Genomic DNA, 24,852 nt, shown 5'->3' on the forward strand with positions numbered 1-24,852 from the left:
CTCCAAAATCATTTGAACCTGACTCAGTGTCATGAAATTTCTCAGGACTATAAATACCAGGGTTACCCTCCTCGTGTCCTTTTCAGAGCAAGAGAAGGCAATGGTTTTGAAAACTTGTTTAAAAAAAAAAGAAGTTTTCTCTGTTCAGTTCCAGGCTGAAAAGTGTTCTTGCCCCCAACAGAGAATATGAAATTTGAAGTTTTTGGAGGCTCAGATTTGTTATCTCAGAAGGCAGAGAACTCCCCAGACTTGGGATTATATTCAGGTACTGGGATCCATGGCTGTGGCCCTGGATTTGGTCACCACAGTTTCAGGACGTACAATGTTTGGCTCCCAAGTCTTCTCACTGTCAGCATCAGGTTGCACAAGGCTGCTGGATGGAAATTGAGGGAACGGTCCATCAGTCTTTTGCAGACCAGAACCATCAGGAAAGCTCTGAAGGCTTTTCAGCCCTTAGTCCAGGGGGAAAGCAGTTCTAATCTTCTCTGGTAGTGCCACAGCATTAGCTTATGTTAATCATCAGGGGTGGACAAAGAGTTGAAAATTTGCCGTAGAGGCCATGCTGTTTCTTTGGGCTGAGCAGCATCTTCAAGCCTTGTCAATGGCTCACATAGCAGGATTGAAAATGTACAATCAGACTTTTTGAGCCAGGAGTGCATTGGACCATGGGGAATGGGAAATTTTGGCAATGGTGTTTGCCATGATTGTCTGCCAGTGGTGAGTTCCAGCAGTGGACTTGATGGCTTTCAGTCTCAATGTCAAACTTCCTCAATTTTACAGTTGGAGGAAAGAACTAAGATTAGAGAGTCTTAGTGCACTTCTTCAGGCATGGCCAAAGTTGGAGCTGCTGCACAATTTTCCCCCATGGCCGTTATTGGGTCTTCTGTTATAGAAGATAGTGTCTCATCCTGGTCTGGTAATTCTAGTTGCACCGGACTGGCCTAGGTGTCCTTGGTATGTAGATGTGGTGAGGGACAGCCTCCCTCAGCAGAGAGGTCTCTGTGACAAGCACCTACGGCATGGATGGCCCGTCTCCCTTTTGTCTTATGGCCTGGCCATTGGGAGAGCGCGTTTGAGGTGAAAAGGCAATGTGGAAGGCATCATCACAACTTTTTTGTAAGCAAGGAAGCACCTACCTCTTTGGATTGTGCTGGAGTTTGAAGAGTCTTTAGTGTTTGGAAAGAGGATTATCTCCTTTCTGACCTATAGCTTAGATTCTGACTCTTTTGCAGGAAGGTTTGAAAAAGGGTCAGTCACTGAAAGGAAGATGAAATGGAGGTATATGTAGTCTAGGGGGTGGGGTGGATTGGAGGCTTGTTCTTGCCTCAATGAATGGATATGCTGCCACAACTGATCCTGCCTCTACAGCAGCCTCTGTATTCTACTTGCATGGATTAAGCAGCACAAAAAGACTTTCTCTTTCTTTGTATCCTATGGATCCCTTGTAATGGTCTCAAAGACCTCCAAGGGTCTGTGGAGCCACAGTCCGCTCTTTAAAAACTCTGCTTTCCTACAAAACTGTTTGACAAGCAAACTCATCTTTTTTGTACAAGCTCAAAGAGTTTCATAGACAACCCAAAGAAATGAAACCCTTTTTTAAAAAGGGTATTATCTGTAAAAAGATATATCTTTCTTAATAACCCATTTGCAAAAGCATTTGTGAAAACGTTTAACAGAACTAAACCAGTGATCAATCCCGGTTGTGCACTACTAATGCTCTCTCCTTTCGTCAGAGTCAACTGAATATATATCACTGTCTTTTATGTCCTCCCACCTAACAGTACAAAAAAAGATGAGTCTGCTTGCATAGCACATTGGTTGCGCTCTCTTGTCAAGCAGTTTTATGGGAAAACTGAGTTTTTAAAGAACAGACTGTGGCTCAACCTGCGTTTGGTGAGTGAATCTGGGCCTGGGTAGTCGGCGGCTGCAGGTGGGGCCTTTTCAGGGTCGTTTCTTCCAAAACAGCCTAGGCTTTCCTGGGAGGAGGAACTGGAGGCCCTTGTCTCCGGTTCAGAGGAGGATGCCAGTGGGCCCAAAGGTGAGGTGTTCTCGCAGGAGTCTGGGAAAGATCCCTTGCCCCTGAGGGAAGACCCATCGGTGGTCCAGATTTTTCATAGAGATAAGCAGTTGAAGTTAATTGCTCAGGTTTGGTAGGTGCTTAATTTTGGTGAAGATGAAGTGTGTATAGTTCCTTTCTCCTCCCCCCCCCCCCCCCCCCCCCCCCCCCCCACCCCAAGTCTTAGAGTTTTAACTGCTTCTACTTAGTCTGTGGAACCTTTGGTAAAAAGTGTAACCGGGTCACCCTTCAGGACCCAGCCGGGACTGACACTGCTTAGCTTCCTTCCAAGTACCATGTGGGTGGAAAGCTTTACTCCACGATCCGGCACTCATTCAACACTCTCAGGTTCCAGCCCTCTTTGTAAATGATCATCACCCTCTGTTCTCCTCCTAAGAGGTTTCATTGACAAACACACAGCAAATCCAGTGTTTCTTATAATTAAGAATTTTATTTGGCTTAAGCTTTAGTCACACAATTCCTAACCTTCATTGTGCACTTGGCCCTTTAACACAGTCCAGAATACCTCTCCAAGAGGTCCTTAATGTGTGCTCAGTCTCTTAGGACACTGCTCCCACTACTTAGCCAATTATCAGTTGCAACAGCTTTGTAACATCAGAGCATTTCATCACAGACCCTGCTTGAACTCCTCAGCAACCTGCCAGGATTATTAGCTGCATAGCATCAAGACACTTAGCCAATTATCAGCTCCAACAGCCTTATAACATCAGGGCATTTAGTACCTTCCTGGTTTTGAGAGGCTCCTCCTGGCCCTCCTTCCTTGAGACCTTCTCTCCCAGGCACCAGGCATACCCCATCAAGCAGCAAACATTAGGCATCTGGCTTCCCCTCCTCCCTCTCTCCACTGGGAGAAAGGAATTTATGAGGTGATCAATAATCCTTCCCCCCCCCCCCTCTTTAGGCCCTGCCCCCTTGGTTCCAGTCAGGTCTCAGGCTAGAACTCTCCTTCTCTACCTTTCCCTCCCCCACTTCGGTAGCTCCACCTGGTGGTCTCCATAGGGAAAAGCTGATCCTATGACATGAGCGCCCTCTAGCTGTCCCTTCAGGGTATAACCCAGATATTCCCTTCGAACTCCCTCTACTGGCTCTATCATGGCATTTTCCCAGTTTCTTGAGGAAGTGCGCCCTCTGGCGGCTTTCTTTGGGTAGGGCAAACTTGTGTCTATCACAAAAGGATCCAAAAGCTATCTAAGTCCTTCCCCATGAATCAGGACCATAGGGATAAGATTCATGCGGAATGGGCTATCCCAGACTTTGCTCAAATCCAGCTGGCGAAGCTGTAAATTGGTTCTTCCTTTCTGGCAGATGCCATGTATAATCTCTTGTGCAGAGTGTTTTATGAGAAGTTGACCCAAATCACCACAGACTCGTGGGTTCTGGAGATGTTTCAAGAAGGCTGTGCCTTAAAGTTCAACTGTTCTCTTCCAGACCTGTTCCTGGATCCTGCCTATCATTCCCTCTCTGATTATTTTTGGAAAAGGTGGGATATAAATGTTTGGATTGGATTGAATTCCCACTGGAAGGCGGGGATGATCAGGGAAGACAGATCGAAGGTCCATCAAGCCCAGTGTCCTGTTTGCAACAGTGGCCAATCCAGGTCACAAGTACCTGGCAAGATCCCAAAACAGATTTTATTCTGCTTATCCTTGTGCCCAGGCGGAGCATAGGGATGAAGACTGGGACCTGCACTCTGCAGGGCAGCTGAGCAACCCCGAGGCTTCACCTGTGATGGCCGCCGTTCCCTGAAGGTTGAGCCCCCAGGTGTGGGCAGCCGACAGGACTTCTGGATGCAGATGGGGGTCAGATGGCCGCAGACAGCAGGCAAAGAAGACTCGGACAGCAGGTGGCGAGCAGACAGGCAGTAGCACAGAAGTAGATAGGCACAGACAGCAGTCCGGTCAGGCCGCAGGCAGAGAGTCTCTAGGAACTGGCGAGAAGTCAGGTCAGTCAGCTAGCAGAGAGTAGTCGAGGGTCAGGCAGTGGTCTGGTCAGGCAGCAAGCAGAGAGTAGTCGAGGTTCAGGCAGTGGTCAGGTCAGGCAGCAAGCAGAGAGTAGTCGAGGTTCAGGCAGTGGTCAGGTCAGGCAGCAAGCAGAGAGTTGTCGAGGTTCAGGCAGTGATCAGGAACGAGGTAGACGGAAGAGCGAGTAGACGATGAAGTCTCACAATAGCACAAGCAAACCTACCGAAGTAGAAGCGGAAGCAAAGTTAAATAGCCCTCACCATCAGGGAGACTGGAATCAGCTGGCAAGGGAGATACACATTGGCCAGTTGACAGGAGGAGGCGGAGCTGAGACACAAATGGCCAATCCTGGCGTTGGAGGCGTGACCCGAGTTCCCGGGCCCCGCACCCGGAAGAGAAGCACTAGTCTTGGAGCACCGGTGCTGCCAAAATGTCCGGCGCTCCAAACTGCAGCGGTGGCAAGAACGCGGGTAAGAGCACCGCGCCACCAAGACGTCCTGCATAGCAAGCAGGGGAAGAGTGGTGTTGGAGCGTCGGCCCAGCCAGCATGGCTGATGCTCCCCCTCACGGAGGCAGGGCAGAGGAGTGGGCAAGACGCACAGCAGGTGAGGAGCACGACACTGGATCTGTCTCCGTTCTCTCTTACAGCTTGGCTCTTGAGAGGACGTGACTGTGAAAGAAGGGATTTGCTTCGGCAATGATAGCCACCATGGTTCAGTCTAGTATGAGATCTTCGTCCTTGGTGCATGTCCATATTGGTGGGTCTTTGAGGATTGGTGTCAGGATATGACGTAATCGCCTCTGCTTGCCCCAGATTTTGGATTTTCTCCAGGCTGGCTTTGAGAAGGGCCTGACCTTGGCTTCCTTGAAGGTGCAAGTGGTGGTGTAACCTTTTTATAGGGTCTAGTTCAGGGCAGGCCTCTGGCTTCCTCACCGGATATCATACCTTTTCTTCGAAGGGGGGGGGGGGGGTTCTTCGGTTTCCTCACAGACCCTTAGTTCCACATGGGATTTGAATCTGGTTTTGTCTGCTCTGGTGGCAGCGCAGTATGATGTCACGGCCGTGCCAGTGCCCCTACATCCAGACTCACCCTTTTTTCCAGCAGTCAGGCTGTGCAACTTGTCCCTGCATTGATGCATCTGCTGCCTGTTTCCCTGTTATCCAACCCTCACTCCAGAGTCTATCCAAGACTTACTCTGGGGTTCCTGCAACCAAGCCTCACTTCAGAGTCTATCCAAACCTGGTGTTCCTGCATCCAAGCCTCATTCTAGGGCACCAGAGGTTCTGACATCATCAGTGAGGACCTTTATAAGGAACTTTGAGACTTTCATGCTTTGCCTTTGCAAGAGGTCTTTTAGCCTTGTCTTCGTGTTCCCTGCTTGGTTCCAGTTTTTGCCTTGTTCCTGCTTCAGCCTTGTCTTGCCAAGTTCCTGCCTAGTCTTGTTCCTGTGTGTCTTGTCCCTAAAGCCTTGTTCCTGTAGCCTTGTTTCCTTCCAAGCCATGTTCCTGTGAGTCTTGCTGCTGCCAAGCCATGTTCCTGTGTGCCTTGCTTCTGAACCTTATTACTGAAAGTTGTGCTCATGAGTTCCTGCCTTGTTTCCTGCCTAGCCTTATTTCTGAACCTTGTTCCTGAAAACCCTGTTCCTGGCTCCTTCTATAGCCAAACCCTGCTCCTGGCTTCTGCTGTAGCCAAACCCTGCTGCTGGTTTCTGTTAGTCTACCACTTCTCCTGGCACCTGCTACAGTCAAATCCTGCACTTGGCTCCTGCTACAGTGTAGCCCTGTTCCTGGTTCCCGCTACAGCCAAGCCTTGTTCCTGGTTCACACTTACAGCCAAGCTCTGTTTCTAGTTCCCGCTACAGCCAAGCCCTGTTCCTGCTCCAGCCTAGCCCTGTTCCTGGTTCCTGCTTTGTCTCTGTTTATTCCTGTAGCCCTGCTCTGTTTCTGCCTAGCTCTAGCCCTGCTTTGTCTGCCTTGCCTTGTGCCTTGTCTTGTTTTGCTCTTTGTTGTGTCTGGATCCAGTTCTAGCCCTGCCTTGCCTTGTCCGAATCCAGTTCTAATCTTGTTTCCTTGACTTGCCTTGTTCCTGTCGGGGATCAGTTCTAGCCCTGTTACCCTGCTCTCTTTGCCATGTCTGGATCCAGCTTCTGTCTTGTTTCTTTGTCCAGTTGTGCCTAGCATTGCCTTGTCTTGTCCGGATCCAGTTCTTGCCTTGCCTTTTCTAGACCCAGTTTTAACCTAGTTTGGTGTCTTGCCTTGTTCTGCCTTGGCCTTGCTTTCCTTGCCACGTGTGGATCCAGTCCTTGTCTTGTTTGTTGTACCTTGTTTATCCTGCCCTGTGCCAACCCAGAAGACTTGTCTGCCGCAGCTCCAGCTTTGGTCCAAGGGCTCACCTACCTTGGATCAGTGACATTTGAGCTGTTGTCTTCTTTTACTCTGAAATATTTTACCTTGAAGGCGGTATTTTTGGTCGCCATTACATCTGCTAGGAGGTTGTCAGAGCTTCAAGTGTTTGTCTTGCAGGAATCCTTTTTTGTTGTTTTCTGCAGAGAAGATGGTTTTATGGATGATTTGTTCCTTTCTTCCTAAAGTGGTGTCATCTTTTCATGTGAATCAGTCTATCTCTCTTCCGGTTCTTGGGGACCCTTCTGGGGTTAAAGAGCAACGTCGAATGGCTCGCCTTGATATACAGCAGGTTTTATTAGTTTATTTGCAGAGGACAGAGGAGATTCGCCGTTTGGATCGTTTAATTGTCTTATTCGAGGCCAAAAGAAGAGTGTTGCGGCTTCCAAGGAGACATTGGTAAAATGATTGAAGGAAACTATTTCTTCAGCGTACCTTCTCAGGGGCCAACAGGTTCCTTCTGTGCTCAAAGCTCTTAGGAAGTGACTGCCTCGTGGGCCTAGAATAGTTTGCTTCCACCGCAGGATATCTGTTGAACAGCAGTCTGTTCTTCCTTGCATACGTTTACGTATTATTATTGGATTGATGCGCAGGCACAGCAGGATGCGGTTTTCAGAGCCAGTGTTCTGTCTTCAGGGCACCTTAGGTCCCACATGTGATTATTAGTGCTCTGGTACGTCCCAAATGTAATATCTGCACTGGTCTGGAACAGCCAACAAGGAAGGAGAAATTAGGGCTTACCTGCTAATTTCTTTCTTTTCGGCTTTCCAAACTGGTTCAGGGCCCTCCCTTAGTTCCTGGTGCATGGCAGATTCTAGGTGCGTGGGAGGCTATCGTGTCTGTGTAGCAGTCGTCTGTGAGGTTGTGCACCTGTGGAAGTCTGGAGAGTGGTAGTTGAAGTGTATATAGTTCCTTTTTCTTTTCTTTTTTTTTTGGATAGCTATGGTTGCTGTGACTATTAAAAAAAGCGAGAGAGACATTTCCTAGCACGGCCTAGTCCTTTGGGCTTGGTGTCTAAATAACAGCCAACAGTTTTTTATGTTTCTGTGTTCTTTTCTGCTTTGGGACTGTCATATTGGCTGCCTGGCGACTGCACAAGAGGGTTACACTACTCAAAGTTTAGGTGTTCACAGCCTCCCTCTTCTTGTAAGCGTGCATAAACCTAGCATAATGCCTGGACTGGTCTGGAAAGCCTAAAGGAAAGAAAATTAGCAGGTAACCCCTAATTTCTCCTTAGAGCTGATATTCAGCAGCACTGCCCATTTAAGTACTGCTGAATATTAGTTTGCTGGGCAGGAGCCTCTCCTACCCAGTTAAATTCCTTTGAATATTGGACCCCAAGTATTGTATTGTATTTATTTATTTAAATATTTCTGGAGGTCGCGTGACGCGATGCTCAAGGGACGACACTGAGCTGAGTTCCTCTGAGCCCCCTGGCTATTCTCCATTGTTTTAAAAATGGCGAATTTCATTTGGACTAAATATTAGAGTTCCCCCGGGTGTCGGAACATACCCGCTGTGGTTTGAGTGGCGTATCTTTTCGATTATGGCAGCGAGAGCGGCTCACAAAGAGAAGACATGAGGGAAGACCGCGGAAGATAAAATGGCAGCGCCCTCAAGCCCAGCCAGATCATCAGTCTCCTCCACGTGAGTAACTGAGATTACCTCCGAAATGACGGTGGTATTGGAAGATCTATTAAAAAGACGCTTGTCTTACTGGGACGTATGCAGGCTCAGCTGGAAGAACTATCAAAGGAATGCTGGGCGTTTCAATTGAGAACGTCCGAGGTGGAAGACAGAGTCACGATTGTGGAGGAAACGCAGAGCACACTACAAAAAAAGATAGCTATGTTGGAGGATAAGGTGGAGGATCTTGAAAATAGATTCCGCAGGAATAATCTGCGTCTGGTGGGCCTTCCGGAGTCCTTACCTGATAAAAACTTGGTGGACTTTCTGGAACGGTGGCTAGCCGAAGAAGTGCAGTTGCCAGCTGGCGGTGGCCCATTGAGGGTGGAGCGGGCGCACAGACTGGTGCAGCGGCAAGCGACACAATCTAAACCGAGAGTGGTCATTTTGCGGATTTTGAATTATGTTCATAAACAAGCCATAGTACAAGCACTACGAGGAGGAAAAACGCTGCAGTATGATAACCAGAAGATTATGTGCTTTCAAGATTATTCAGCGGGAGCGGCAGCTCAACGTAGAGCGTTTTCACCTATTTTCTCTAAACTATACACTCTTAAAATAAAGTTTGCTTTATTGTATCCTGCGACCCTTAAGATCACTCATAATGGAACAGTCCAGTCATACACCGCAGTGGAAGGAGCTCGCGCTTTCTTGCAGCACTTGGAGACTTCGCTAGAAAAGTCGGGGGACACTTAAGTTAACAGAAGCTGTTGTTTTCACTATACTAAGGAGGAAGGTCTCATGCCTTCCAGGAGAGCGTGGTGGGAGTGAAGCTGTTAGCTCCTCACCACCCCTCCTCTCCCTTATGGATTACTATTTTTGTTGGATTTCCAGTGATCACCCTGAGAAGAGAGATGACAGGGACTTGTGGTAACGTAACAGCAACGGGAGTGACATCTTCAAATCCTTGCTCAAAGCCCACCTCTTCAATGTCGCCTTCAGCACCTAACCACCATACCTCTATTCAGGAAATCTAGACTGCCCCAACTTGACATTTCGTCCTTTAGATTGTAAGCTCTTTGAGCAGGGACTGCCCTTCTATGTTAAATTGTACAGCGCTGCGTAACCCTAGTAGCGCTTTAGAAATGTTAAATAGTAGTAGTAGTAGAATATCATTGGTCTTCTTTTGTTGTTTTGTTCTTCTTTTGAGCTGAATGGATTATGTATAGGGATAGGCTGGGCGCTGGGATAGGCATGGACTTGATCTATGATCTGGGGCTTATGATGCGAGGAGGGAGGAAAGGGGAGAGTGGGGACGAATGGTTGGTCGGGTGTGAGGTGTGAATTTTGTCAAGCAGTTACATGGGGATGTGAATGTTGGAGAGGGGAAGTTGGTGCTTTAAATGTGACCGCTCCATTGGGAGGAGCTTTAAGAAAGGGGCAGGGAGTTCTGGGGGGGGGGAAGAGGGTGAGAGGGGTTGGGGTGGGATTAGGGGGAGGGATGTGGGAGTTCAGAAGCTATTGAGTGCTGCAAATGGAGACATGAGGGAGATGTATGTGTGGGATCGTGTGTGAGTGAGTGGAGGATGGAGGCTGGGCCGTCCTCCCCTATTGAGTAGATTAATTCACGTCAAGTCACTAGCAATGTCTGTAGGTTAGGCATGGTGCAATTGGTGACATGGAATGTGGGTGGGATAAATTCACCCATTAAAAGATACAAAATCCTGCAACAATTACACAGACACAAAATTGACATAGCCCTGTTACAGGAGACACATCTTAACTTACTCCCTTGGTTTAATGACAACCTGAGAAAACTGAAAACCCAAAAAGGGAATGGAACGTGCATGGTCTAAAAAGAAAGATGATCAAACATTCACTGCATGGAAACTAATGTTAAGAAAATATAAATATGCCATCAGACAATCTAAAAGGTCATATTATAATTCCAAACTAGGGCAAAACTATAAAAACTTACATAAGTTATTCCAATTCGTACATAATCTTTTAGACACCACACCAGTTACCTTAGCTAATACGGATACCCCATCAGCAGAGGATTTAGCTGCTCACTTTAATGAGAAAATCATTAAACTAAGATCCACCATATCAACCAACTCCACCGACTATGTAAAATTCTTTGACTGCTTGGATCCAACAATCAATGAACATCCAGTAGATCGAATATGGATAAATTTTGATCCATTAACGGAAGATACTGTCATCCAGTTGATCAACAAATTCTCCAAATCCCACTGTAAATTGGACACATGCCCCAGCTACTTATTAAAATCTGCTCCCCAACGTTTTATAGTTGGTCTTACTGCCTCCCTGAATCACATGCTTCAACTTGAATTCTTTCCCACGAACAAGGGTAACATCCTACTCACGCCAATTCCCAAAGACCAAAAGAAAAACTAAATGAAATATCTAATTATCGGCCAGTAGCATCCATACTACTACTACTTAACATTTCTAGAACGCTACTAGGGTTACGCAGCGCTGTACAGTTTAACAAAGAAGGACAGTCCCTGCTCAAAGGAGCTTACAATCTAAAGGACGAAATGTCAAGTTCGGGCAGTCTAGATTTCCTGAATAGAGGTATGGTGGTTAGGTGCTGAAGGCGACATTGAAGAGGTGGGCTTTGAGCAAGGATTTGAAGATGGGCAGGGAGGGGGCCTGGCGAATGGGCTCAGGGAGTTTATTCCATCCATCCCATTGGTAGTCAAGCTGATGGAAAGTCTAGTGACTAAACAACTCACCGACTACCTGAACAACTTCTCAGTCTTACATGCATCCCAATCTAGTTTCCGTGCCAGTCACAGGACTGAAACAGTTCTTATAACACTCATGACCAAATTCAAACAATTAATTGCATCTGGTAACAATGTTCTTCTTTTACAATTCGACATGTCCAGCGCCTCTGATATGGTCGACCATGACATCCTATTAAACATTCTAGAGTATTTTGGAATTGGAGGTAATGTTTTGAATTGGTTTCATAGTTTCCTAACGGCAAGAACATACCGGGTAATATCTAAATCGATCGTATCATCATCATGGAGACCTGTATGCGGTGTGCCTCAAGGATCTCCGCTTTCTCTGATTCTCTTTAATGATGCTAGATCTTTATCCAACATGGACCTTAACCCATATATTTACGCTGATGGGACGATTTATATTTCGTTCAAAAACGATTTATCAGAAATTGCAGACAAAATTAATCTCAGCTTCCAGGTTATGAATTCATGGGCGGATGCATTCCATTTGAAACTCAACATAGAAAAGACACAATGCCTTATATTATCATCGCATTTTAATAAAATCAACTATACCAATATAAACACACTAAACCACACTCTCCCTGTTGCGGATACCCTGAAGCTCTTAGGCGTAACAATTGATCGTAATCTAAATCTAGATAACTATGTAAAAAATATTATAAAGAAAATGTTTTATGCAATGTGGAGGCTTAGAAGAGTGAAGCCTTTCTTCCCAAGGGAGACATTCCGCAACCTGGTGCAATCACTGGTATTGAGTCATCTGGATTATTGTAATTCTTTATATGCGGGATGCAAGGCTCAAAACCATCAAGAAACTCCAGACTGCCCAGAACACCACAGCCAGATTGATTTTTGGAAAGGCGAAATATGAAAGTGCTGGACCCCTTAGAGAAAAATTGCATTGGCTTCCACTGAAAGATCGAATTGCATTCAAGATTTACACCCTGGTTCATAAGATTATCTATGGAGATGCCCCTTCCTACATGTCAGATCTGATAGATATGCCAGAGAGAAATAACAAAAGCTCATCACGCACTTTCTTAAACCTCCATTACCCTAACTGCAGAGGACTTAAATACAAATCAATACGTGGATCTAGCTTTCCATACATATGCACACAATTATGGAATGATCTACCGATCACCTTGAGAACTACACACGACCTGTTGACCTTCCGGAAGTCACTGAAGACTCACTTGTTCAAAAAGACGTTCAAAAAAGATCCCCCATAAGAAACTGACATCTAAAAAATTAGAAAAGGTCCATTATAATTGTAACTGGTGAAGTTTAGATGTCACCAGTTAAGATGTTTATCTTAATTTACATCCTAATTTCTGAACATTATATCTTGTCCTGATATCATCATGTTATGTTTTTTCTATTTACCCACTTCTTAATATACCTAATTTTTTTATGCACCTTAACAGCAACAATGCTGAAACTCTTACACCGTTAATATGGTTGCCATGATTTTGTGCACCTTATCTGCTATTCTGTATTCTGATTTTCTTATACCATCAATGTGATTGTTGTTGTATTATACTGTAAGCTACATTGAGTCTGCAAATAGGTGGGAAAATGTGGGATATAAATGCAGCAAATAAATAAATGCATTAGAACATGCAAAGTTGAAAACTTGGTGGATAGGGGAATGTTTGACAGCAGCTTCCCAGGGGAGGAAGGGGGGGTGGCAATTTTGTTTAAAAAGGGTTTAGTGGAAAAAGCCCAGATAATAAAAGCGACCCAGAAGGTCGTTATATATTGGTTCCAGCTGTTATTAATCATCATATAGTATATATTTGTAATCTGTATGCCCCCAATTAATATGACAAGAAATTTTACCAGACCCTAATTAATTTGTTAATCTTAAAAGAGCATTCCCCTTTTATGGTGGGTGGAGATTTTAACGCGGTGTGGGACCCTGCAGTAGATCGCTCAGTACCGGTGCAGAAGTCTTTTTATAATTTGAAAATGCGGGCTTGCTTCGTTTGAGTCACCTTTTGGATCTAGTGGACATATGGCAGGAGTTACATCCCTCAGATAAAGATTATACTCATCTATCTAGTGCACATGCCACACAGGCATGCATAGATTATCTGCTGGTATCCAGAGAGGAGTTTGGTAGGGTGAGAAAAACAGAAATAGGACCCTATGCCATCTCAAATCATGCATGGGTATGGATGGATTGGACTCTGGGGCCTTCTACGGCACGCACTAGTAGATGGAGATTTCCATTACTGTTATATAATGATCCAGCATTTAAAGAGCGACTTTTGAACAAATGGGAAAGCTATAAGTTAATAAATGTTGAACATGTAGGGGACCCGGTGCTATATCCAAGTTCAAACATGAAATTTCAATTGGCAACAAAATACTTCTTCTGCAGTTCGACCTATCCAGCGCATTTGATATGGTAGACCACGATATTCTCACAAAATTACTGGACAAACTAGGGATCGGCGGAAACATCATTAAGTGGATAAAAAGTTTTATCACTACTAGATCCTATCAGATCAAATCAACCTCATCAATATTGCCTGCCTGGTCATCAAAATGCGGAGTCCCCCAAGGCTCACCTCTATCCCCGATCCTCTTCAACCTTATGATGATCCCTCTGGCCAAATGCCTATCCAAATCTGGCCTAAACCCCTTCATCTAAGCTGATGACGTCACAATATTCATCCCTTTCCAATCCAACCTTACAGAAATCTCGGAGAAAATAATCACTGCCATGAACATCCTAGCATCCTGGGCCAACGCTTTCAAGATGAAAATGAACAAAGAAAAAACCCAATGCCTAATCCTTTCATCACAACACTCTACTCTGCTCCAAACCACCCTGAGCACCCCCAACGTTACAATCCCAATATCTGACAATCTAAAAATCCTAGGAGTGACATTAGACAACCACCTAACTTTAGAAACTCACGCCAAAGCCACGACGAAGAAGATGTTCAACATGATGTGGGTATTGAAGAGAGTAAAACTATTCCTTCCACAGAATACTTTCCGCAGTCTAGTTCAATCGACAGTACTCACCCATGCCGACTATTGCAACAGCATCTTCATTGGTTGCAAAGCCCAAATCATGAAAAAACTCCAAACCGCCCAAAACACAGCAGCCAGACTCATCTTTGGCAAACCACAGTTTGAAAGCGCAATACCACTTCGTGAAAAACTTCACTGGCTCCCTATCCAGGAATGAATATACTTCAAGACCCACACAATGATCCACAAGATCCTCCATGTAGATCTCCAAGCTACATGACCAACTTGATCGATCTTCCAGCCAGAAACAGGGCCAAATCTTCTCGAACATATCTCAATCTTCATCTTCCCAATTGCAAAGGCCTCAAATACAAAACCTACTATGTATGCAACTTCCCTGTTATAGGCAGCCAACTTTGGAACGCCATACCTCGACACATCCGAAAAACCAACGAACACCTACCCTTCTGAAAACTGCTGAAAACTTACCTCTTCAAACAAGCTTACCCAAACAACCCATTTACATTTCTACCTAATCCATACCACTAACTCTACCAAAACTCCAATCCAATCCTGTCCCCCACATCTCTTCCTGTTGTCCTACTCTATATAACTGTGTTATCTCTGTGATACTTTGTACCATATTATCTCTGTGATACTTTGTATCATATTTTGTATTACCTCTGTGATACTTTGTACCATACTTTGTAAGCCGCACTGAACCTGCTATCGAGTGGGAAAGAGCGGGGTATAAATGCTACAAATAAATTGGGAAGCTGCCAAGGCAGTACTTAGGGGGGAAATTATAAGATACTCCTGGTATATGAGAACAACGCGGGATAAAGAAATTCTACGGCTGGGGGCTCTTTTACAGAAGGCCCGGCAGCAGTATGGGCGATTTCATGCATGGAAGGACCGGCAAAGACTGCTAGAAATGCATACAGCACTAAATTCGTTTGTGCATCAGCGAGCAGTTAAATCACAAACATATTATCGGTATCAGCTTTATAGACATGGCAATAAGGCAGGACGGTTGCTGGCACAGCTGGTAGGCCCACGTGGAGGTGTACAGAACATTATCTCAATTCGGAATAGTAAAGGGCAAGTTGTTCATAGAGATGAGGGTATTTGCGAGTCCTTTTATTATTATTACGGTAAGCTTTATAGGGAACCCGCAGACGAGGGTCTTACAGGAGACTTGTACTTAAATAACATAAGTTTGCCTTCACTTAGAAGGAGAGGGAGGGTTTGAATGCTCCAATTTCAGAGGATGAAGTGGTAGTGATGCTAAATCAGAGCCCATTATTGAAAGCACCTGGAGTGGACGGTTTTAGGGCAGAATTTTATAAATTGATGGGCTTGGAGATCATTCCCCCTCTTACCAATCTTTTCAATAAATGTGTGGACGAGGAATCTTTGCCTCCCTCTCTAGAAATGGCTCAGCTTATAGTATTACCTAAGCCAGGTAGAGACCCCACAATGCCGGAATCTTATTGGCGTATATCACTTTTGAACTATGAGGTTAAGCTATTTGCTAAAATAATGGCGAGCTGCCAGGCTAAGGTTTTGCCTAATCTGGTGCATGAAGTGCAATTGGATTTTGTGGGAGGTCGAACGGTAGCTAAAAACTTGCGTACCATTTTGTCAGCTTTGGAGTTTAGGGGCCAGAGGGACTTCCAGTCAATCAGCTTTGACGCTGAGAAAGCCTTTGACCGGGTACACTGGGAGTTTCTTTTTGCCTCATTGAAGGCTTATGGGTTTTCGGGCCACTTTGTCTCAGTTATTAAGGCATTATACGCCAATCCTCGGGTGCGGGTCTCAGTTAATGGACAGGAATCTGAGCCCTTCAGAGTGCTTCAGGGAAATGCGGCAGGGCTGCCCCCTCTCCCCGCTTCTCTTTGTGTTATCATTGGATCCTTTGATAAGAGATATAATGGAGAACCCCGATATTCAGGGTATTCAGATTGGTCCTCATTGTTTTAAAGTGGCAGCTTTTGCTGACGATTCGCTGGTCCATTTAAGAAATCCGAACACCTCTTTACAGGACTTGTTGGACTCTTTTTCAAGGAGTTTGGGGATTTCGCGGGATTTCGTCTTTACTTGAACAAATCAGAGGCCTTACAGTCGTCGTCGCAAGTAAAAGCCTTGTGGGGTTCAGAGTTTCCCTTACGGTGGGCCTCAGGCTCATTTAAATACCTAGGGATTTAAAGAGTGGGGTTGGTGCAAATGGTTATATTCACCCGATGGTTATATGTACTTCAGAGCCTGCCATTGAGATTATTGCAGAAAGATTTGAGAAAGGCGTACAGATTATTTAGTAAATTCTGCTGGGCAGGCAAAAAGCCAAAACTTAGAATAAATATGCTGCGGGGTTCTTGGAGCCAAGGTGGGGGGGGGGGGGCTTCCAGATCTAATACATTATAACCGGGCATGTTTATTGAGGCATTTGGAAGATTGGTTTGGACTGACGCAGGTGTACACACCCATAGAATTGGAAAGGGCACTTTGTGCTCCTTACGATTTTTATTTGTTGCTGCATCTTGGGAGAACCCAAATACCAGATTCTTTGAAGGAGAATGTATTGCTGAACTCAATGCAGGATGTCTGGAGGGTGATAGTGAATAAATTGGTGGGCAACGCATGTGTATCGGACCAGCTGTCCTTGAGGGGCAATATAGCTTTTCAACCGGGGATAGATAATCCTATTTTTCAATTATGGGAACAACGGGGTATAGTTAGGCTGGAACGTTTACTGTCAAAAGAGAGAGAAGTGATAAATTTTGTGCAGCTCCAGGAAAGGAGGGGGTTTCCTGGGGTAATTGCTTTGCATTTGCACAGATTAGACATTATATATCTGCCCTAGATAGGTTGGGTCTGTGGGTTCCTTTGGTTCTCGAGTTAGGGATTTTTTCTAAAAGGTCGAAGATTTAGGATTCTCAGTATTGAAGTTGCGTAAGGCCCATTTACAGGGAGACTCAGAGAGGGACTTTTCTTACTTGAAATCCAAATGGGCAGAGGAGCTAGGGGTGGCTATAGGGAACTGGGATGTCGCTGCCACAATCAGAAGAATTCCTGTGTTGACTAAAGATGCAAGACTAAGGGAATGTGAGTATAGGTTGTTTTTAGGGCATATATGGCTGGGGCACAACTGGCGCATGTGGAGGCAAGGGGAGAATATAATTGTTCCAAATGTACACAGTCCATTCACACTATTGCACATGCTTTTTGGGGATGCCCGAAAGTTAAACACTTTTGGGAGCAAATTAAAAGATTTTTGAGACGGCTTTTGGCTCGAGATATAGGTGGATCAATGGACCAGTTGCTTCTAGACGTTCCAAAGGCCTTTATTAATATGAATAGATTTGCGATTCTCCTGTGTCGTAAATTGGCCCTTGTAGCAAAAAAAGTCATTTTACAATATTGGACAGTATCAGCCATGCCGGCTTATTGGCATTGAAGGAATCGGATTCATTTATTTGCAGCTTGAGAGGCGAGGGATGCAAAGGGTCCCCCAAGAGGTGTAAGTCCTTTTTGGCGATTTGGAACCCTTACCTACAGATTTTGAGTCCCCGGGGGTGCAGTCTTCTGCTTAACAATCTGAGATAGGTTTGGGTTATGTCACTCTTGCTCAAGGAATATTGAGAGCTGATAGCTTCTGAAGGGGTGGAGGGGGTTGGGTTGTAGTAGGGAAAGGGTGGGGTTATGAATATGAGGGGTGGGAGGAGGGTAGTGGGTTTATGGTTCAGCCTATGCTGAATGTATTTGTTTGGGTAAGATACTTGTTTTGTGAAAACTGTCACTAGGGGGAAGGGGTAGAATTGGGGGAGGGGGGACACAAAAATAGGAAAAACGTTGATGAAGATTTGGATGCTTTCTATCTATTTTTCCATTGTATATAGTCTGCAACTTTATATTGTTATCTACTTAACTTGATGGTTATGTTTGATATGTTGAATCTTCAATAAAAGTGTTGAAATATTTCCTACCATCATTATCTGACCATTCTAGGCAGGGTACAAAAATAAAACATAAACTATAAAATAATAAAAACTAAAACAATAATTATTTTTTTAATGTAGGGACTGTTATCCTCTGTTTCCTAAACGTAACAAATACCGATGACATTCTTGAATGATTTAAACTGTTCAAAGCATGCACATTATGTTGCGAATGCTTGTGCAAATAAGTCTTCAGTTGTTTTCTGAACTGTGATAGCACTGGAATAGTTTGTAAATCAAAAGGTAAAGTGTTCCACATACAGGCTTCTTCAACATATACAGTATTGCGAGGTGATGAACATCCAACCTTACATGTTTAAAGGAAGGTATATCAAGTACACTACATCTTGTGCTCTTCCTGAATCCAAGTCTCTAGTTACTCGTTCAAAGAAATTAAATTTTGTCTGAGAAGACCTATTCTGGTTTATTTTTTTTAAATGCAGACTTGGAACCTGCAATCCACTGGTTTACAAAAATTGTATTATACTTGTTTTAGCAATGAGTCCATTTAGTGATCCAAAATTGAGAGCAGGGTAATTAGCCTGTACCTGCCAACATCGATGACTTTTTGCAAAGAAATCTGCTTGTCTTTTTGGGTCAACTGCTGCCTTCGGTAAGCTGTTGAAAATGTCTGATGGTGTGGCCAGAATATTTCCAAATTTTCTTAATACCATGGACTAAATCTACTACTACTACTATTTAGCATTTCTATAGCGCTACAAAGCGTACGCAGCGCTGCACAAACATAGAAGAAAGACAGTCCCTGCTCAAAGAGCTTACAATCTAATAGACAAAAATAAAGCTAGGAGTGGCCTAGTGGTTAGGGTGGTGGACTTTGGTCCTGGGGAACTTAGTTCAATTCCCACTTCAGGCACAGGCAGCTCCTTGTGACTCTGGGCAAGTCACTTAACCCTCCATTGCCCCATGTAAGCCGCATTGAGCCTGCCATGAGTGGGAAAGCGCGGGGTACAAATGTAACAAAAAAAAATGTGTAGGGGAAAGAGGAGAGGAGGATAGGTGGGGCAAGTGGTTACAAGTCAAAAGCAATGTTAAAGAGGTGGGCTTTCAATCTAGATTTAAAGATGGTCAAGGATGGGGCAAGACGTAGGGGCTCAGGAAGTCTATTCCAGGCGTAGGGTGCAGCGAGACAGAAGGAGCGAAGTCTGGAGTTGGCAGTAGTGGAGAAGGGAAGGGAACAGATAAGAAGGATTTATCCATGGAACAGAGTGCACGGAAAGGGGTGTAGGGGAGGATGAGCGTGGAGCGATACTAGGGAGCAGCAGAGTGAGTACATTTATAGGTTAGTAGAAGAAGTTTGAAAACGGATAGGGAGCCAGTGAAGCGACTATATCCCACTGGGACCTCAGTTTCCTGAGAATGATTTTGAGTTCTGCCCCACTAACATTCCTGTTCATCATTTTTTTTAAATGTCTCTAAAATCTCTGCAACAAAAAGTCTTTCTTTATCCCTAGCTTCATTTAGTTGGCAGAAATCATTTGTGGATTCTTCTATATTAGTGTTTGAAATCTGCATAAAAATTGGAATAAGTGAAAGCAATCAAATGACACCTTTTCAAAGCCAAAAATGGCATAGAAATGTTTACTTGTTAAGCTAAAAGTAAATTTTTAACCATATAAACTATAAAGAGCAAATTATGTTTTAATTTCTTTTACAATGTAACAGTAAGTTATTGGTTTGTTTCAGAAAGAGGATGTTGATTGTGAGGAGCGCCAGCTGATGAAGCTGGTGATTAGCCTGCAAGAGTTGGTGGATTTGTATAGAACTTATTCCTGCAGGTTGTCACTCAATGACTTTGAAAAGGTAAACCACTATGTGTGTGTGTGTGTGTGTGTGTGTGTGTGTGTGTGTGTGTGTGTGTGTGTGTGTGTGTGTGTGTGTGTGTGTGTGTGTGTGTGTGTGTGTGTGTTTTTTTAATATGTCACTTTCCCTATAGTATTCTTTTCCGGAGGTGCGAAGGCAGTAGAACGAGAGGACATAAAATGAGATTGAAGGGGGGCAGACTCAAGAAAAATTTCAGGAAGTATTTTTTCACGGAGAGAGTAGTGGATGCTTGGAATGCCCTCCCGCGGGAGGTGGTGGAAATGAAAACGGTAACAGAATTCAAACACGCGTGGGATAAACATAAAGGAATCCTCTTCAGAAGGAATGGATCGTAAGGAGCTTAGCCGAGATTGGGTGGCAGAGCCAGCCGGTGATGGGAGGCGAGGATAGTGCTGGGCAGACTTATACGGTCTGTGCCAGAGCCAGTGGTGGGAGGCGGGGCTGGTGGGTGGGAGGCAGGGATAGTGCTGGACATACTTATACAGTCTGTGCCCTGAAGAGGACAGGTACAAATCAAAGTAGGGTATACACAAAAAGTAGCACATATGAGTTTGTCTTGTTGGGCAGACTGGATGGACCATGCAGGTCTTTTTCTGCCGTCATTTACTATGTTACTATGTATCCCACATTAATGAAAAAGTGTTCAGAGATGGTTGGAACATTCCAGTGTTTCCATTACATAGCTTCCCACTATTCCAGAACCTGTGGGACAGGTTTGTCCATCACTCATCAAACAGAGATAAAGAACTGAAAACTGAGCTGGATGCTCTCTTGGCATCCAGTCCAGCTTCTCAGTATTTTCTAGCAGGTGGATGGGTACACTTTTTAGCCTCTGGTTCTGAATGATTTGCTCCTGGTCCAGTTGGTCAAATGGTCCCCAGTTAAGCTTTGCGAGTGGGTTGATTCTACAAAGTCATATCTGGAGGTCTTCAGATCCCTGTCTGTGGAGCCCTCCCTTCAACTCTTCCCCGTGGAGCTCTCCTTTTCCAACACGCCAACCTAAAAAAAAGAGAGAGAGAGAGAGAATGGAGAAGGAAAGAGGTTTGCTAGAAAGTGTGGGACAGTTCTCACACCTTCTCACCTGGGGTAAGACTTGTGGAGACAGTGAGCTTGGGTGGGAGGGAGCAGTCTTTAGTGGTAAGTCCAACTAAAGTTTGACTCAGAACCACTTAGAGGGCTGCAAGTTCTACTTGGTGCAGGGGAGGGATCCTGACTCAGCACTTGAGACTGCATTGTGCTGTGTTTGTGTCAGTCGGGTGAATGACAACTCCTGCAGAGGCAGTTAAGTGTTTTTCCTGGAATCCAGGAATCCTGCGGTATGTGGTGGTAACGGTCAGTGACTGCATGTTATCAGATTTGGTGCAGCATCCGAATATACCAGGGCTTTGGGCTGTCCAGCAGGGCCGGTGTGCAGGAGAGCGCAGAAACAAGTACAATTTTGTCAGAGCTGACTGACAGTGAGAAACAGCCTCTGTCTGATCATGCACAGAGCACAGCCGCTATTTTACAACCTAAGGGCCCAACAGAGCATTCAGCTGTATCAGGATCTTTGTTTTCTCTGGAGTTTATATTGCTCTTACATCAGGCCTATTTACTGAAGCCCCTCTGGTTCCTAAGAGATCTTGTTTAGCCTCAACTCCTTGAGTTCTTTCTCTGCTTCCCCTCCTTATCTGATGTGGCCTCAGTCTATCCAGAGGAGCCATCATTGAAGGAACTGTTAGAAAAGGGATAGCTCCATCCTGAGGAGAGGGATGGCCCAAAAGTACTTAGGTTGTTTCATAAAGAGGAGCTCAGTGCTGTGTTATTTCTGAGGCATTGGCAATGCTTTGTATTGAACAGCCGCGTACTTCATTATCGGGAGTTCCATCTTTGTTAATCATGAGGGGGCTCAAAAGTCCTTCTAAGGTCTTCCCGATTACAATCAGACATTCAAGACCTGATTACAGCAGAATAGATCTCACCGGATGCGGGGCTGAGAGTGAGAAGAGCAATGACTCACCTCTACCTGTAGATTCCAGAGGAGAACGAGAAATTGCAGCTTCCCAAGGTGGACTCTCTTGTTACAGCGTTGACTAAGAAGACCACCTTGCCGTTGCATGCGGACATAGCTCTAAAAGACCTACAGGATAGGAAGCTAGAAGGCTCGTTGAAACAAGTGGCCTTGTTGGGGCCTTCAAGCGACAGTTTACAGCTTGTTTGTGTCTAGAGCATTTTTGAAATGTCATAAACAGTCTGCATCACAAGATGGGTGCCATAAGGTCCAGCTGGAAGTGTGGTTGGCCTGTTTGGTGGATGCTTTTTATGACATGTTATGGGCCATGGTATGTCTTTGGCTGTAATGGAACGTTGGCAACTCTGGTTGCAGCATTAGGCTGTGGATGCAGCATCAAAGTTACGTCTAGTTAAACTGCCCTTTTGGGGCAGGTGGCTATTTGAAGAAGATCTGAATAACGTGGTAAAAGAACTGGGGGAAACTAAGTCACAGCATTTCCCAGAGAATAAGCCAAACGCATCTGCCTTCAGGGGCACCTTGATATCGAGACAGCAGATGGTACAGGCCTGGTCGTCAGCAATATGGTCAGAAGTCCTGCTTTCAGACATGCCAATCTTCCTTTCGTAAGGACAGAAAGTCCTCTCAGTCAGGTAGAGCACCCAATGCCTTCTGAGCTTTGCAGTAATGCGATGCTGGTCCACTCTTCTCTTCCTCTGGTTGGAGGACATCTTCAGGATTTTCGGAAGTTGTGGGCCAAAATCATATCAAACCAGTGGGTTCTGGATATTCTTACAGAAGGTTACAAGTTAGAGTTCTGCTACCCAGTTGCTCCTCTTTTCTTGAAGTCTCCTTGTTGAAAGGGAACTAAGGCGGTCAAGGTTCAGGCCACTGTAGAATCCATGCTGGGGCTCCGGGCCAAATAGAGACAAGGCAGATACTCCATTTACTTCATTGTCCCAAAGAAGGAAGGCACCTTTCATTTGGTCTTAGATCTCAAATGTCTAAACTGCTGCCTCCAAGTAACCTGCTTTTGCCTGGAAACACTAAGAGTAGTCATAGCCTCGGTTCACGGGAGAATTTCTCATCCCTCTTGATCTCAAGGAGGCATACTTGCATATACCCATATGGCTGCTGCATCAGAGTTTTCTACGTTTTGTGGTGCTGGACCGTCACTTCCAGTTCAGGGCTTTGCCCTTCAGTCTTGCCATGGCACCAAGAACGTTTACCGATGTTATTGTGGTAGTGGCGGCCTTCGTTTGGCACCAGGGAATCAGAGTTCACCCATATCTCGCCGACTGGTTCATTCATGCTTCGTATTCGGACAGCTTTGCAGCGACTGACAAACTTGTCTATCTTCTGCAGTCATTGAGTTGGATGATCAATTTCAAGAAGAGGAGACTAACTCCATCACAGATGCTGGAGTTTCTGGGCATTCCATTCAACACAGCAAGGGAGAGAATCTTCACAGAACGCAGGAGGTCAAAGCTAGTTCAACAGATTCTCTTCTCCCCAGTGAAAGCAGGTGCAGGGTCTGGGACTACAGGTTCTGGGGTCAGTGACGACGGTGATGGAAGTGGTGCCAAGGGCAAGGCTCACATGCGGCCATTACAGGAGTCTCTTCTTAGCCGCTATTCTCCGGTGTCACAGAAGTACAACCTTCATCTTCCTTGGACACTGTTTGACAGAGTATGCAGTTAAAGTTGTCACCGAGGAGTTTGACCGTCAGAGCTCCTTTTCCAATAATACAATGGGAGGTGGTGGCAACGGATGCCAGCTAATTAGATTGAGGAGTTCATTACAAGTTCCATCCATCACAGAGCCCCTAGATGGAACAAGAGTCTCAGTAGACAAGAAATCTCTTGGAGCTCAGGGCGGTGTGGAGTGCCTTAAGTGACTTTGTTCTTTTTCTGGCGGGGGCCCCAATCTGAATTTTCTCCAAAAATGCGACGGTTGTGTCGTATATCAACAAGGAAGGCAGGACCTGCAGCTGTCCGATGGCAATGGAGGCATCCTCACTCATGAGTTGGGCAGAGAAAAATCTCTGCATGTCAACAGCTCGCATTGCTGTGTCCTCGAATTTGGAAATGAACTTTCTCAGCAGGCATTCTTGGACCCGGGAGAATGAGAACTATCCAGCTAGGGTTTTCAACTGATAGTAGACCAATGGAGGGGCTCCACTTCTAGACTTGATGATGACAAAAAGGAATGCCAAAGTGATCAAGTTCTTCAACCATTGAAAATGACCAGGCTCGATGGGGATCAATGCCCTACAGCAGCCCTGGACAGACACACATATACTGTGTGTCTTCCCTCCTTGGCCCATGGGATGCCACATGTTTGAAAAGGATCAATGGAGGGGCTCCACTTCTAGACTTGATGATGACAAAAAGGAATGCCAAGAAGTTCTTCAGCCATTGAAAATGACCAGACTCGATGGGGATCAGTGCCCTTCAGCAGCCCTGGATAGAGACACATGTACTGTGTGTCTTCCCTCCTTGGCCCGTGGTATGCCGCATGTTTAAAAAGGATCACATTGCACCAGAGTTGAATAATTCTCATAGCCCTGGATTGGCTGTGGAGGCTGTGATATGCAGACCTGATTCTACTGCTGGACCGGGATCCATTCTGTCTTCTGCAGGTACACAGCCTACTGATGCAAGGTCTGGCATTCTTGGAGAATCTGTGCCCCTTTCAGTGTTACGGCTTGTCCGTTGAAAGGGCTCAATAGGGACAAAAGGGTTGTTCTGATTCGATCATTGCTACCTTACTTCAGGTTTGGAAATGCTCTACGTCCATGGCATTTGTGAGGGTTTGGAGTTGTTTGAGGGCTGGTGTTCTGAGAACGGACTTTCTTCCTTCTCTGCTCAGATTGCACACATCCTAGCATTTCTCCAGGCAGGTCTTCAGAAAAGATTGTTGTTGGGTTCCCTAAAAGTTCAGGTTGCAGTTTGGCCTGTTTCAGGGGCTGACTACAGAAAATGTCTCTTGCGGCTCAACCAGATATCGTTTGATTCTTGCTTGCTGCCTCCCTTTCATACACCATGTCCAGTGGAACCTTAATTTAGTCTTTTAGGCTCTTTAGAAGCCTCCATTTGAGCCAGTCCGAAAGTCTTGCTCGAACGATCTTATGCTAAAACAGAGTTCTTAGTGGCGGTTGCTTTGACACATAGGGTTTCGGAG

General features: G+C 45.2%; 1 protein-coding gene across 1 annotated transcript in view; it reads left to right on the forward strand.

The window, feature by feature from the left end:
• KNTC1 (kinetochore associated 1) overlaps window positions 1-24,852 on the forward strand; it is a 318,233-nt gene that overhangs the window by 122,100 nt on the left and 171,281 nt on the right. Inside the window, exon 25 of the mRNA XM_030219253.1 lies at window positions 19,542-19,658. Coding sequence (XP_030075113.1) covers window positions 19,542-19,658 — 117 coding nt within the window. The remainder of the gene's footprint in view (window positions 1-19,541; window positions 19,659-24,852) is intronic.

This window comes from Microcaecilia unicolor, chromosome 11 (genome assembly GCF_901765095.1).
Source record: "Microcaecilia unicolor chromosome 11, aMicUni1.1, whole genome shotgun sequence".
Lineage (NCBI taxonomy): Eukaryota > Metazoa > Chordata > Amphibia > Gymnophiona > Siphonopidae > Microcaecilia > Microcaecilia unicolor.